Source organism: Lemur catta, chromosome 10 (genome assembly GCF_020740605.2).
Source record: "Lemur catta isolate mLemCat1 chromosome 10, mLemCat1.pri, whole genome shotgun sequence".
NCBI lineage: Eukaryota > Metazoa > Chordata > Mammalia > Primates > Lemuridae > Lemur > Lemur catta.
The window spans coordinates 77,321,069-77,338,032 of NC_059137.1; the positions used below are offsets into that span (position 1 = coordinate 77,321,069).

Below are 16,964 nucleotides of genomic sequence, written 5' to 3' on the forward strand. Positions count from 1 at the left end.
AGAGAAAAAAAAAAGCAGAGATCAGGGCTGGAATTGCTGGACCACACAATGCATAGTTAATATTAAACGACTAACAGGAATTCCAAAGCACAGCCTCGGTTTCCATAGATATTTCTCAGCGTTCCACCCTCTGAAGACCAACATAAACAACTCATCAATAATCATAACCCAGAGGAGCACATAAATTACAGAGAGTTAACATTTTCTGAGTAAGAGTTGAGTCACACAGTTGCTAAGAGAGGATGGGCACTTAAATGGGATGTTCTAGTAGCTCTAGTCGACTCCTAGGGGATTCTTGGAGCCCCACTGCTCTGGGAAAGCCACAGATGACTAAAGACTTTGAGCATTTGACAGCCATGACCTTCAAGAGTCACAGCCCAAGACAGCATCAGCACCTCGTTCCCCTGCCAGGTCAGACTCCTTTAAAATAAATAGTGGGCAAGGCCAGCTTTAGCCCATCATGTGCAGAGGCAATTCTTCCTTTACCATAGGGGGGAACAAATGATCTTAAATGTCTTATTTTCAGAGGCCTGAGGTCATCAAGAAGAAAAATCAGCTTTATCACAAAACAAAGGAACCAAAAGGCCTGGGAATCTCAGAACTGTGTTACTGACGGGCATTTGAAGCCGACACCACACTGGTCCCGGCGGCTGGCTCTCTCCAGAGCAGTACAAAGGTCACTTCAACATGCTGAGAACTGGGCAGCTCTTGAGCTCACTAACCGTGAGGTCCTGAAGCCACTCAGGGAGTGTCGGGAAGAGTCACTTTGTACACCTGCAGTTTATAGAGATGATAAGAGGGGGTACCATCCTGAGGTCGGGAGCCCTCATGCAGGGGGCACCCCACCTGCTCGATGCTGGAGAGGACAGACGAGGAGCAGACTTACCATCCATTGAGCTCTCACACCTCGCTCTGTCCCCTTTGTGTCATCCATAAGCCTCAGGTTCTATATTGGCACTGTTCTTTGATGTGGATGTATAACCATACAGTTTGCTAAGAGCTCACATTTGTTGAGGGCTTACTAAGTGCCAGCTGCCATTTTAGGGTTTCCAAGTGCTATCTTATTTAGTCCTCATCACCACTCACTTACAAATGAGGAATCTAGGGCTCAGTATGTTAGGCAACTTGCCTAAGGTCACTCAGCTAGCTGATGAGTGGCGAAGCCAGTCGTGCAGAGGGATTCTGCTGCATGGACCCTTAACCTCTCAGCTATGTGTCCTCCCAACTGATCAGTTTGCTCTATTATGCTTGAGGAACACTCCCTGTTTTCTCAGAAACTGAAAAATTGAGTGGTCAAATCAGTGGTTTTCAATCTGTAGTATCAGATCTCTGCAGTCTTCAAAAACAATAATGAGAATCTTGTACCTGTTATAACATTTGGGAAAGTCAAACAACAGCGAAATAAAAACACCTTTACCCCTGACAGGTGCACAGACGAACTGAAAAAGCAAATTTCTTTGCTTCTGACCAAAATTGTATCAACTCACTTTGAGAACCCTCATTATCCTGCTAATCAGTTGCAGAGTGGAAACTGAACAGTAGAAAATGAACTAACTGTTCTACTTATTAGCTATATAACCTGGTACAGGATGTTAAACTCTCTGTGTCTCAGTTTCCACAACTACAAAATCGGAACAGTAATCACACCCACCTCAGAGAGCTGTTGTAAGTGTGAAAATACTCAATAAATGTTTGCTGGCTGATGCTGTAGTTGTTACTTAATAGGTACAGTTTAATTGGTAGATTACCAATATGTGGGATTCATGGAAGAGAATAATAAAAAGGCCCCTGGTGGTTAAATTTCTTTTCTAGGAATAAATAAATAGGATAGTTTAGAACTAAGGCAAGAAAACAAATAACGGCAGCCGGAGATCAATACCTACTGCTATTGTTTCACTGAGGAGGATCACCCGTCATTTTGCCAATAAAATCTGAAATATAAATATGTTTTCCAAATTCTGCTTGCTTGGCATTCTTTGAACTCCTTAGCCCATCGTTGCCTAACTTCAACCTGCCTCTCCAGCTTCTCTCTGGATTCAGGAGTGATGTTAGTTTCATGTGTGCTGACACCAGAGCTGTAAGGCGGGTTCCAAGGCCGGGTGAAGGCTTGGGAAGAATGAGTGCCATGGCTATGCCTGCCATGCCACTATAGATTGGTTATGTCCTTCTGCTGTGCCACTATAGATTGGCTATGTCTGCCATGGAGGGGTAGGGAACATTTAAGGCATGCCTGCAAGGTATTTGCCATCTGTGCTCTAAAGAAATTATTTACTCTAAACGAACTGACCTCCTTGTTGTCCTAAGAAATACACCTTGCAGTTTCTAATCAGTTCCTAACATCCTATTCCTCTAGGCCTAGTCACAGCTACCTTTGCCTTTCAGTCCCTGTGTACCTCAATGACCTACAGAGTGATCGCTGCATACTTTTTCAGGACAGCTATTGTAGCTACTCTTCTCCAATGGGGTAGTCATGCTGCATAGAGGCCTAGGAAAAATAAACCAGCAACAATCATGTTTCAAGGGACTAAAGGAAATCATTTCTCCAAAGAGCGCCAAGCTCAATCTGTCAGTACTTATTAAAACAAACAAACAAACCTGACTGACCTATGGCCTTTAGTCTCCAATTCACCCATGTCAACAAGGAGGCACGTAACAAGAATTTTCACTGCAAGATTACATACAATTACAAATCATTAGAAATAACATCAATGGCCATCATCAGGAAAATGGGTAAATAAACCATGGTCTGTTTATATTCTGGATGATTCTGCAGCAATGTTTTATATATAAGGTAGATCTTTATGTGTAACATGGACAGATCTATAAGGCACATTGTGGGATGAAAACAGTGAACTGCAAAATTTATAACTATGGGCCGGGCATGGTGGCTCACGCCTGTAATCCTAGCACTCTGGGAGGCTGAGGCAGGAGGATTGCTTGAGCCCAGGAGTTTGAGGTTGCTGTGAGCCAGGCTGACGCCATGGCACTCTAGCCTGGACAACAGAGTGAGACTCTGTCTCAAAAAAAAAAAAAGTAAAAGAAAAATTTATAACTATAGCTACAGTTAATTCCCAAATTGTGCATTGAAGTGCCCCAGGGAAATGCAGCCGTACTAGACATGTGTCAGCACCACGTGAACTATGAACTCAAGGGAGTACACAGTTCCAATAGTAGATTGAGCTATGTTCCTTTTGATACCATACTTTTTTTTCAAAGATGGGTTTACAGCAGTTGCTGTGATAAAAAGTACCCCCCCAAAAAATAAGTGTGGAACAGGCAATGAGCATGGTGGTGTCTGCTAGGATCCCAGGGATGCCCAATAGACACACACTTCCCTTTAATAAGTAATTATGGTTAGTTAAGAACTAACTGAAAACACTGTTTCTCTTGCAATTTATGTGTATAATGTTCTAAATGACTACTAAGTTGTTAGAACATCAAAACTTATGAAGTTATTTGGATCTAACTCTTATTAGATGGAACTGTTAGATGTTCTCTTGGCCTATGAACACCATAAAATAATAAGATACTAAGAAATCCATAAATTAAGAAAGTTTAGAAAGCTTTGAACTACTATATCATGTAATTTAATATTCTTTTTTAATAAAAAGTACAAACACTATTGTATAGTCAAAGAATGCATATATAAGCATCTAAACTTATTTTTAAAGATCTGAAGTTGATACACACTAAAGTGATACCAGTGGGGGTGGATAATGGGGGTGGGGGCACAAATTTAGGGGTATTGGTCGAAGAGAACTATGACTTCAATGTTTTCTGTGATGTTTCATCTGTGATGTTTTAACTTTAACCTTTTTACTTGTTTTGGTGCATTACATGAATAATTAAAAATCTATTTTTTTTTAAAAAAAAGGCTAAGCTCTACTCAGAGGATGATGGTAGAGTTCATGTAATCTAGACTTGAGAATTTCATACATGACCTCCAGACACCAAATCCAGCTGAGCACCCGGGGTCGGCACTGTGGTCAGACCCAGGAGCCAGCAGGCCTGGATTCAAAGCCCAGCCCTAACACTGACAAGCTGTGTGACCACAAACAAGTTCCTGGATGTCTGCACTTACAGCATCATCATGAGGTTTCAACAGGTTAATCCATGAAGAAGGCCACGGAACAGAGCTTGGTGGATAGTGAAGGCCCAATAAACACCAGCCGTTACCGTCTTCACACTGGCTGAGAGAGACTCCTCAGTTGGTGCAATGGCAGCTTCAGTGAATCCAACTTTGCCCTTCTCTTCCTCCTCCACTCCCCATCTCTCCTTCCCTTCTGCATGGCAAGAGGAGATTATTCATCTGTGTAGTTGGAATACCAGCTACCAGTCCTTTGCCTCTTTCTTCATCCCCTTCTTCTGTCTCCTCCCTTTTCTCATTCTTCCAACTAGAATGACAAGTTGACCAATGACACGGGATCTGGGCTACACCAATAACTCCGCTATTACTGGCTGTGCAGATGGATTACACTGGAGTGAAAAAATAACCATGACGTATTATGCCTGGCAACTAGATACAAGGCTTAGAACATTTATCGCATTGCTATTTTTCTTTTGATTGCTACTTGGATTATATGCTATTTTTTAAAGTCTGTTTCCTTACTAGAAACTGATCTTCCCTAAGATAGGCAGAAAGGAAGACCTGGCAATCAAATATCCAGATTTGTGGCTGATTTACTGTAGCTGAAACCTTCATTTGTTCAACTCTCATTTAGAATGAAAATTCCAAAGGCTAAGGAAGCTAAGACACCATTGTTGTCTACAAACGAGGAAGGCATCGGCAGCAGGTGCTGTCGGGTCTCAGCAGTCTGACTCTTTTCAGGAAGGATGCCCTCAGCTTACTGGACACCATTGCAGGGCAGAGAATTGAGCCTTCCTACCCACCTCCCCACCCTCCACAGGCCATGGTAACTCTTAATTAATGACTGACAGATGTGGGAGTATAAACACCTCTGCTCCCTCGCCCCTTGGACAGAACAACTCCAAGGCATGACCAGTTCTGATTCCAGAACTTCCCTGTGCGATTGACCCAAGTTACCCTCTGCACGACTGTGCCCAACATTACACACTGGCTTGGCCTCCTTCCCTTCCTGTCCCAATCCTCCACTCCCCTACAAGATTTTTCCTAGAAACACTTCCTAATAAATCACTTATACTGGAATTTTTATGTCAAGGTCTGCTTCTTAAAACCAGACAGCCTCCCTAACTATCCTAACTGTTCTACCAGAAATTTCCTCCATGGTGCATAAATTTCTTCCCTTGGAAGTTTATTCCTTTTACCTTAAGCTTTTAAGTTAACCCGCAAAGCCCTTGTAAGAGGTCCCAGTTTAAGGGGGTTTTCAGTATTGGCAATCTAGCCTGATCACATTTCAAGCCATTTCTTAGAACAAATTTATTTTGATTGAGAGCAGCTTGAAGAAAAAGAAGAGTAGGAGGAAGCTACACAAAGGAGGTAAAGAACAGAGAGATTCCTAAACTTTTTGTGTCCTGATTTCCTTATCTGTAATTTTGGCAGAGGAGGTGGAAGACAGATTCGAGAACCCCCAAGATTCCTGCAACTCTAACAGTTCACATTCCATGAACCTGGAGGATAAGGACATTGCCAACAAATATTTCTTTCTCTTTACTTTTGCTAGGCCCAGCTGTGCTTAGTCCCGAGAGATCGTTTTCCTCTACCCCATCATAGCAATGATGGGTATCATTCATACGTTCTCATTTTGGCTTGTTTGGGGAAAAAGAAGGTGGGTATGAGGCAGTTATTTGTGACTAAGGAGACTGATTTCTAATTTGGTAGCTGCTGAGACAAAAAAAAAATGCTTCCAAAAGTAAGCAATATAACATTTAGTTACCTTCAAATGTTTGGCTTCTGTTGAAATTAATTCAGCCTATGATTACAGAATAAATTACACACCTCTCGGCTATCTTTCTCTAAATTCTTGGAGCCCTAAACAAGAGTAATTGATAGTCCAGAGAAATGTGTTAACCCATGGGGCTTTAAGAGAGAATGAATGCACCTCCCCAAACAGGAGATTGATTTTCCCCTCAGTAGTAACCAGATCCAAAAACTGACCAATTCCCATGATAGCTCTAAAAAGATGGCCTGATTCTCACATCCACCTGGACAAAGCTCTAACGAAACTCAGTCCTTGCATTATGTAGCCAATTTATGCCATTTCCTGTCCCTCTGGCCCCTGCTGGGGATAAAAAAATGCCATCCAATGAATGCAGCCTTAACAGTGCTCCAGATGATAAGGTAATAGCTAGACCCTAGTTATTTATTAATAGTTGCCAGTAACAATGGTTTCCACTTCAGTTTCAGTAAAACCTATGACACAACAGCAAAAACAACAAAAACAAATCTGTAGATCAAGAACATTCAAAAATTGTTTGTTTGGAAGTCAATCCATGTAAGAAAATCTTCATTGCTTAAGTGTAGTGTTTTTCACTCCTTCAGTTGTAACTGCTTTTGTATTCTAGGGTCTCAGGGATGGGCAAAAGAGAATAGCCAGGAGAAGAAACACTGTGCAAAACAGAGGAGGAGGGGCCAGGAAGTCTAAGAAAGCAGTCGCATCAGCCCATTAAACCATTCAGCAACTACTACCCTTTTGTTAACTTAAATGCTAACAGGAGTTGGTAATTTTTATTTTTTTTGTAAAGGACCAAATAGTAACTATTTTAGGCCCTGTGATCTATACGTTCTCTGTCACAAATACCCAACTCTGCTATTGGATGATTTAAAGCAGCCACAGAAAATAAGTAAATGATAGGAGTAGCTGTATTCCAATAAAATTTTATTTACAAAAACAGATGGAGGGCCATGATGACACTTGTGTGCCAGCCCCTACTGTACTTCCAAGAAATCCTTCATGTTTGATCAAAGAAAAAACAGTCATAGTCTGATGAAAATGCAATATGTTATAAAAACATTTATTACTGTTTAAAGTACATAAGCATACTAAAATGTAATCATGAGGGAAATTAGGACATTCCTTCAAGCTTGTTACAATAGAATTTACCACTATGCAGCATTTGCTATCATGCCATATAAATTTTTTTTTTTTTTTTTTTGAGACAGAGTCTCACTCTGTTGCCCAGGCTAGAGTGAGTGCCATGGCATCAGCCTAGCTCACAGCAACCTCAAACTCCTGGGCTTAAGCAATTCTTCTGCCTCAGCCTCCCGAGTAGCTGGGACTACAGGCATGTGCCACCATGCCCAGCTAATTTTTCTATATATATTTTTAGATGTCTATATAATTTCTTTCTATGTTTAGTAAAGATGGGGTCTCGCTCTTGCTCAGGCTGGTCTCGAACTCCTGAGCTCAAACAATTCACCCGCTTTGGCCTCCCAGAGTGCTAGGATTACAGGCGTGAGCCACTGTGCCCAGCCCTATGCCATATAAATTTAACAACACTGTCAACAAACTGTTCTAAGATCAAAGATCACCCAGTTGCCAGATCGCCATCCTTTTCAAACTCTTTAAAAGATAGAACAGTAAAAAGATCAATTACATAAGTTAATAGTACAGATTAATTCATTTAAACAACAACCTTATGGCATAGGTAGTATTAGTATCCCCATTTTACAGATGGAGAAATTAAGGCATAGAGAGTGTAAGGAACTTGCTCCAAGTCATACCACCAGCAAGTGGCAGAGACAGGATTTGACTGTTTTCCTAATATCAAAGCTCTCAGCACCTGATCAACAATGTCCTCCAGTCCTTCCTCCGTTGTCGAAACTGCAGCTCATTTCTTCTTATTAAGTCTATAACTACCCTTGCTTCCAGAATGTATCTCTCTCCACATTCTTTTTGTTTCGCTCTGTTACTTGTCAGTCCCCTTTTTTTGGTTTGCAATCTGTTCCCAGACTTTGAAGTAATATAAGACCTCATTGGCTTCAAAATCTTTGTGGCCTAAACCTCTTTGTTAATCTTCAGACTCCTATTTTCAACTATACACTGAACATCTCAACTTCAACATCTCTCAGGCAGTCCAGACTCATCATATTCAAAACTTATCACCTTTCCCTCAAAACCTGCTCTCTTTTCAGTACAACTTATATAGTAAGTGGCTCCATGTATACTTGGAGCCCTATGCAGCCATGTAAGAAGTCCAAACACCCTGTTGGAGAGACTGTCAGGAGAAGCCCCCATATTACATGGAGAGGGAAGGGGCCCCTGAACCCCACCTTCCAGCCATCCCCATCAAGGACCAGGCATATAAGTGAAGATGTCTCGGACTCTCCAGACAGGACCAGCCACCAGCTGAACATCACTGAGTGACTCCAGTCAACATCATGTGGGGCAGAAGAATCACCCAGCTGAGCCCTGCTCAAATCCTTGACTCACAAAATCCTGTGATGTAACAAAATTACGTTGTTCTAAGCCACTAACTTTTGGGGAGGCTGTTGTACAGCAATAGATAACTACAACACTTGCTCCTAATTATGACCCTCCATGCAGGTAAAACACAATTACAATTGAACTTAAAAGAAATCTGCTGGAGGCTGAATGAAAAAAATTCAAATTGACATTTCCTAACCTATACTGTTTTTATTTCTCCAAGTTATACACGATAGATACAATCTAGTTTTCTTCCCACCTTGACTTAAAAGTTATCTCTAAAGCTGCTTTGAAACTTCCAAACCTGCTGGTCTCTAGTCGGCTTCGATGTCCTTGCCTGCTGGAAGCCTCTGGTGAGTTCTTCTCTCTCTGATGATCATAGTAAGCCTTATCTCCATAACTGATTCCTGCCCAGGTTGTTCCCACCACCAAGGAAGGAAAAACTTCCTACCTTGGATAGCCTCCTATTTTTTTCTGACTCAGAAAAGGATAAAATGGCATTTTCCCAGCCCCTGCCTTCTGGCTCACACAAGATAACCAGTTCATGTGTGTCTCCTCCCCCTATTAAAATTAGGACATCCCAGTTTGCAAAGTGACTTCTAGATCACAACCTTATACGAGGCATTCCTCTTCCTTCCCGGGAGAGGCTATCAGATGTAGACAGAGTCAATTATGAGCAACCATTTTAATTAAAGACCAAGTTCTGCTTTCTGCTGAAGGAATCTGACACTTTTCCCAAATCTGTCAGTGTTCACACCTTGGGCCACAGTGGAACCATCAGACAATATATTCAGTTTTAATACTCGTATGATAGTATTGTCTTTCTTGTAACTTGTGTGCCCAGAGTCCTTTCCCACAAAGCCAAGTTACTTGTACATGTCTCCCCTACTCCCCCGACACACAGACACCAAGAAGCCTTGATTGTTAATGCCTCTTGATACTGAAAAACAAAAGGAGACTCCTTACACAGACAAATTCATGACCGGTGACTTGAGGCAGCAGTACAACCCTTCTCTTCAGTGCAGGGTTGCCCTAAATCTTAGGTACCACTCTCGTTCCCAGTTATGAGCATCTGTGCGGCAATTATCCCGAGGAGCAGGAAGCAGCCTTTCAACGGCAGGAGCAGCTGGTGGGACATAATGCTCTCTGGCTTCCTGGCACCATCCCCAGAGTGAGACCTCAAATCATTGGGCCAGTTTGTATTCCATTCGCTGTCCTCCCCAAGGTGCCTCTAGATAAAGCAAATTGCTCTAACACAGACAAGGTCTTTTCCTGTTGCTAACAAAACTCACTGATAGGCTCACTAGTTCTTTCTGACTACCAACATAAAAACCTCAGGGCTATAACTATAGGGGGGGTGGGGGATGAAGGTGTCCTTGCATCTGTGATTTTCCAGCTCATCCTCCTATCAGAAAGCACGTGAAACCCTCTGGTGTCCAGTGGACACATGACACACAATGCCCTATGTGCCAATACCGGGCACTTCAGCAGTGTACCCCAGAGGTATGAGTTTCCAAAGTGAACCCCTTATCTTTGGGTATGAGTCAAAACATCCTTACGTTAGAAAAGTCAAGGACACTGATGTAAATGGCTTAAACAGATGCTTAGAAATAGGGAAGTTAAAACCAAAAGCTCTGAATACAGCCTCCCTCCAGACTGTAAACCAATCACCTGTAACCAAGTCCTGGTGTAAGTGCTCCTCTGGCTGGCTGGGGGCTGGGGCACTTCAGCTCTAAGGCCCTGGGGATGTCTTCCTTACCTGGGTTCGGGGAAAAGAAAGCGGTGGAAGTGCAAGAGGGAAAATCCAGGAAGATGGACATCTCAAACCACAGCCACAGAAAGGAGAGTTATGAAATACAGCTAATTATTTCAAAATTTCATCTTTCCAAAGGGAAGTTACCTGAATACTTGAACAGAAGTGGTGGAAAAACTATGCTGGAGTTTAAAAAATAAAATGAAGAAAACTGGACTTAAGCCAAGTACTACCTTTTCCTTCCATGATTATTTCTCCCATGACTTCTAAACTCACTGACCCAGGCTTCTCTACCGGTAAAATGGGGAGAACACCACCCACATTTCCCTAATCTTAAGCAACGAAAATTATATGAGTTCCTCAGAGGACAGATGTGGTAGAAATTCGGGGGATTTTTACTGACCAGTAGTCAATCTCTCCCTGCCTATATCAAATGAAAATATAATAATAATAATGGAATTCCTGGGCCCTTGCCATTAAAATAGCAAAAGACAGTTACCATTGTCTGACTCAGTCTTTCCCACTTTCAGAGCATCTGGGGCATGAGACATCTTGTCAAACATATGGTGTTCCAAATGTAATAGCGCTAAATATTTAATATTCCACAATGGTTTACTGTAAATCGAGTTGTGAAGAGTTGTAGGCAAACCACCAACCCCCCACAGCAGAGGTGAGTTCCACTTCAGCTTCTCTAACTCACTTGGCTTTCTCTGTTGATTAGCTTTCTATACAGACAACTCATTGGTTTTATTTGCCAATAAGAAAAAGTACAGGCACTGATAAAAAAAAAATGTTGGTTAATTAATCTCTGCTTAAAACTCCCATACCAGCATGTCTTTTTGCCTTTGAGTCCATTTTTCTAATTATCCAAGTCTCACTTGCTACCTTCTCTCTCCAAAGATCACAATAGTGGTCCCCTCACCTTTAAAAGAAATTGTTATTAATAAAAACATTTTGAGGTTTTAGAGGTACTAATCATGGCTGTATTTCCTCATGCAACTATGTCACCTGGACCTAGCCAATGCATAATAATTGTAAGAATAATAACAACAATTAAAAGTAAAAATAGCGCATAGCATGTACTCAATGTATACCATGTATTAAGCATTCATATACCTTATCTCTAATTCTCGTAGCAACCCTACAAGTAGGCATTTTTATTTGCTTTATCCATCAGGACAGAGACCAAGAGAAGCTAAATAACTTGGCCAAGATCACACAGCTTACCAACCAGCAGAGATGGTTTTGGATTCATATCTTTCTGAGTCCAAAGTCCTTGCAACTGTGTGCAGCAACTACTCTGCAACCCATGTGAAAGCTATGCGACATATTCGTAATCAAATGGCTATAAGAGCTGCATGATTCAGAGGAAAAAAAAAACAACAAAGTATTCAGGCACCCCTCTAAGCAATTTAGTGGCTACATCATATGAGACAGTTTTGTTTTCAGGGAGGTCCCCACTTTTTCCTCCAATCTACTACCCAGCTACGTATGGACATTTAAAATTAAGCTAAATCAAGTCAAACTATAAAGAACAATGAAGCACATGAACCTAAAGACTTCTCTTCTTTTAACTTAAAAAATAATTTTAGATGTATAAAAAAAGTTGCAAAACAATAGTAGAGTATAACCTTTACTCATCTCCTAATGTTAGCATCTTGTACAACCACAGCACAATTATCAAAATAAGAAACCAATATTACCACAATAGCGCCAACTAAACTACATACTTAATCTGGAGTTCACCCAGTTTTCCCACTGCTATACTTTTCTCTGTTCCAGAAACCAATTTAGGATCCCACATTGCCTTGAGTTGATGTGTCTGTTGCTCCAATCTGTGACAGTTCCTCAGTCTTTCCTTGTCTTTCATGACCTTAACACTTTTGAAGAGTATTGATAAGTTATTCGGGAGAATTCCCTTCACTTTGGGTTTGTCTGATGCTTTCTCAAGATAAGACCGAGGCTATGCATTGCTGGGAAGAAGACCACAGAGAGGATTTGCCCTTGGTGCATCGTATCAGGAGGTGCATGATGTTGAGATGTCTTTTTACTAAGAGCCAGGCTGGGTTGGCGGGAGGGAGGAGGAGCTGAGAAGAAGATCAGGGTCGCTGGGGAGGAGGAGATCAAATCACAGAGGGCAGAGGGGTCTGACCCCCTCCTGGGCTACACCCAGGATACCCTTCGCACACAGCCCTGCTGTAAGCAGCAGAGACCAGAGTGGGGACAGAACCCCCTGAGAGCTGGGACCCACAGCAGGGTTGCAGGGCTAGGAAACCCCAGGAGCTAGAGTGGAGACTCCCTCCCAGGGGGGCCTTTGGATGTCACTTCACCGAGTCTGACACATGCCACACCCAGATGCCCTAAGACAGGTGCACAGGCTCAAAAGGAGAGATTGCCCTGCTCACATTTCCCCACCAACAGGCACTGAAAAGGGCGGGTGTGTCCAGGAGCAGCAGCACGGTGGGGGCTGTCCGGGTTAGTGTGCCCAAGGAGCAGCTTCTCAGCTGATTTAACCCTTCATCTGCCAAAAGATTTTTTTTTTAAAAATGAGCTAAAAGCCACATAATATAAAATTAACCATTTTAAAGTTTACATTTCAGTGACATTTAAAACATTTGCAATGTCGTGCAGCCAACACCTGTCAAGCTCCAAACATTTTCCTCCCTGCAAAAGAAAATCCTGTATCCATGAAACATCCACTCCCCCAGTCCCCTCTCTACTGATAGCTTTTTGTAGTGGGGTGGGGGGGTTCTATAATGAGGTCTTATTTGGCCACCGTTTGAGGAGCTTTGGCAAACCCTAAGTTCAAAGGGCACAGGGACATTCTCTCTTCCAACCAGACAAGAGCAGCCTTCCAGAAAGGCCGATAAGGAAAACGCTTCCTCTCTCCTGCTCCACACAGTGCAGTGGGGACAGTGCCAGCCTCTCCCGTTCACACAGTTTCACGTGGCCAATGACCCATGAGAACAAGGGTGTCACTCGGGCTCTGAGATGAACTCCACACTTCCCCACAGTCTGGGTCACTCCCCAACAATGGCTCTGGGCAGAGATCGGCCCTTACCCTTTGCTTCTCTGGGTCCACATAGCGAATGCCAAAGTAGTCCTTCTCCAGCAAGCTGTAGTAGTTGCAGATGTGGTCGATGAGAAACTGCCCTTTGGTCTCTCTCTGCAAAGGAAGCACATGTAAGATTCAGCCAGAGCTCATTTTGCGCACTCAAGTTCATGGCAGCCTCGTTCACCCCATGCATCTGTGTTTAGAAAAATGGACTCGTTCACTCCAGTCCCTAGAGCAAGAGCTTCCAAACTCTTGTAACCACAACCCCCAGTGAGAAATACATTTTACCCTGTGAGCCATTAGACACACACACACACACACACACACACACGCACGCACGCACGCACGCACGCGCGCGTGCACGTGAAACCAAAAGAAGCACCAAGAGGCGCCAAAGGGACATCACCAACACCCTGCAGAGATATTACACAATGTGCTCTAATACGTTCCGTTTTGCTCTCATACATGCCATTTAGTTTTTCTAATGCTATTTATGACTCAGAACACTGCTTCACAACTCAGTACCTTGTGGAGACCCATAGTTTGCAAACCCTCTTAGAACACATACAACGCCCCTGACTGCTTACTCTACTTGCTTTGTACATATTCCCAATGATCCTAGGAGGAAGGCTCTCATTCTATATCTGTGGGAACTGAGGCACAAAGGGGTTTTGTGACTTGCCCAAAGTCACACAACTTGCAGGGAGCAAGGCAGGATTTGAGCCAGGCCACTGGCTGCAGAATCCGGGCTCCCGCTGAGCCACCCTATCTCCCTGGGGCATCCGTGAGTCCCCCGCGGCTCTGCCAGGAGCAGGTCTGGTGGGGATAGCAGTGCAGTGAGTGGTACGAGACTACCCAGCTCCCACCAGGAATGCTGGGAGACCTGCTTCCTCGGGCCTCAGAGCCCCTGTATCACGTCCAGAAATCAACACAGAAAGGCATGGTGGGAGATTAGGGGGAGCCCAGGATGGGGATCCCAAGACAGGCCCCTGTGACCCTGAGTAAACCCCTGGGCTATTTGCACTTGGGTAAAATGAGATGGCTGGACTAGATGATTTCTATGTTGGTTAGATTATTTTTCCTTCTAAAATCCTATGAGTGGAAGACATACCAGCCAAATCTGATTAAGATAAATACCACTACAACAAAACCCTCTTAAGAGCAAAGATCCTTCCAGGACCTCATCAGCATATCTGTTAAGATTAATTTCTGCTTCAATCAAAGTCACTGACAGACCCACGAAATGTTTTAGGGATGGAATGTTACCTATAAAAATCAATGAAGAAATTAGAGACGTTAAGTGAGCCACTCTCCCAATCCACCAAAAATAATTTTGGAAGATCAATTTGGTCTATGTCACATGATGATCTTTTCATGAAAAACTACCATCAGCTCAGGAAGCTGGATGAACAAGCCACTCACTGTCTTGGGACGCACCGCACTGAAGGAAGGACAGCCGCTTATCAGCACACAGTGTGATATGGAGCCTCCATTCTCCTGAAATCACTTTTGAGTTTAATTTTGAGGGAATCTTTGAGTTTTTGCTTCCTTTCTAAGAGGAACCATCTGATGTAGCTCAAAAGAGACAAAACCATCAAAATGGAATTTGTTTTTAAATTTCTGTAATTGCTTTTCAATCCAGGAGGCTCAAATGACAAGCTATGTTTGGTGACAGCTGAATTCAACGCCCAGAAAATAATCAATGGACTTAGACCCTTTTACATACCCACTCTGCAATCCATTCATCGTTAAAAGGCTGCTGCATTATCAACTCACTGGACATAACACACGAGTTCATCATCTTATGATCGAATGGCAAACCTTTCTTCCTTAAGATTTACTACAGGGAACTGCTGCTACCATATGCAACAGACACAAGGTATGTGGGGCAAGGCAGTGCACTGCAATAATGCGGGATTGAGCACTCCTTGATGGGGCGTGACAGATACTGCTGACATTTTGCCCTAAAGAAGATGTACTCAACAGCACAACAAAGATTTTTTTTTTAAATGATTAAACACACCAAAATAGACCCTCCAGCAATATCTCCTGAGACTACACAAGACCCTTGCAAGAAGAAAATGCTGCTGCAGACGATGTGGTGACCGGAGTGTGCGCGGGAGGCTGAAGCAGGGTCAGCGCCTTCCAAAACCAGACCAGACCAGCTCCAGGCCACCAGGTGCTTTCCGGGTCTTTGCTACTCCAAGGACAGCCTGTGGACCAGCAAATATGGCAGAGCAGGAACACCAGTGTCACCCGGGAGGGAGCCTGTTGGACACACAGAATCTCAGGCACTGCCCCAGACCTGCCGAACCTAGTCTATATTTTGAAAAATCCCTGGGTTATCCACATGCATATTAAAGCTTAAGAGGCTTTGGTCTCTGGGACTTCTCTGACATGAGAAAAGTGCAAAAGTTTACCTGTCTCCAAAGATCACTAGAAAAAAAGGCCCATTTTCCCTTGAGAATTGTCTATTCTTTAGCTCACAAAAATTAAAATCCTTTCCTACCTCAGGTGCACGAGCTGCCCCTGCCTTTGTCAAAGGCTGTTGACCTTTGCAGTTGTGTCCCTGCACCTGCAGATCGCACAGCCAGCCTTGTCACCCTGAGATGCTCCATGGTTGTGCCAAGGAAGCCAGCTTACAGACCCACGTGCTCCTGCCTGGAAATCTGGATTATGTTCGTAAGTCATTGAAGTCCCTATTGTCATCATTTCTGTGCACCAAGCTCAGTTCTTGCACTAAACAAAAGGCTGCACAGGCCCAGTACCAAGGGTTGGAAGAGCTCCATCAGGGATCAGGTGTGTGAGGGGCAGAATCCTACTCATACACCTCACTTCAGGAGAGGGGTTTAGGGTGAACAGTGGCTCTGACCCGAACCTTCCACCCACTTCCTCCTGAGCCTCTTGAGGACAGAGGCACTTCCCTGCTGCCTAAGCCAGTGCCTGGCACCGTGGATGTCACCAGATGGACAAATGAGGCATTGCTTTTCTCTCACGGAAAACCCGAGGTCTGGGAACAAAAGGAAGTGCTTCCCTTTGGGCCGCACAGCACCAACCGTGAGCCTGGGGAGAGACAGCAGAGTCCTCCATCGGCCATTCCTCAAACGTACTGGAACTTGCCAGTGCTCACGCATCTCCTTCAAGGTCTGTGTGAAGAAGTGGTTATCAAAGATTTCAAGTGAAAAGACTTCTTTTTAATGTCAAGGTTTTGTTGATTCTCTCCCGGGACAGCCCCTGTACTGCCAGTACTGATTGAATTGTTGGGGGGGAGAGATCAAACAGTAAATATAAATTCTTTAGAGCTGTTATCTAAGCTGTGTTTTATGATCACAGCTGCATTTCCCACATGTAAAAAGTAGGAGGACATAAATGAGTGGGCAGGGCCTCGTAGAATAGTTAGGGGTCAGTGGGATTTCATAATCTGAGCTTAAAGTCCTTAAGTGCTTAAGGATAGACTTGATGCTGTCTCTAAATGAGGTTAGACCTTCCCAGAAATGCACTTACAGCATTGAAAGAATTTTTTTACCTAGATATTTAAACTTGTGCCTCAATACTGGTCCATATCATCTATAGTGTGTTGTGAATTCAGTTTTTATAGATACTATACTAAAATAATGTGAATATGATTGATTGTAATATTGTTAATGTGTTGAAAAATCTATAAACCAGTGATAGACAAGGTGTGGTCCGTGCACCATGCCAGAACATGAATAGTTTGTTACTGGTCCTCCATGAGACAAGTGCAGAAATTAAGAGTAATTTATTTTTATTGTGTTTTCTACAAGTATTTGTCCAAAACAGATTGGGACGA

The 16,964-nt window shown here is 43.2% G+C and overlaps 1 protein-coding gene across 4 annotated transcripts in view; it reads right to left on the reverse strand.

The window, feature by feature from the left end:
* The window catches only part of FRMD3 (FERM domain containing 3), a 286,342-nt gene that overhangs the window by 113,122 nt on the left and 156,256 nt on the right, over positions 1 to 16,964 (reverse strand). For all 4 annotated transcript variants that reach the window (XR_006737691.1, XM_045562209.1, XM_045562210.1 and 1 more), the window contains exon 2: positions 13,160 to 13,264. Coding sequence is in view for 2 of the 4 variants with exons in the window: in XM_045562209.1 (XP_045418165.1) it covers positions 13,160 to 13,264 (105 nt within the window). In the remaining 2 variants the exon portion in view is untranslated. The remainder of the gene's footprint in view (positions 1 to 13,159; positions 13,265 to 16,964) is intronic.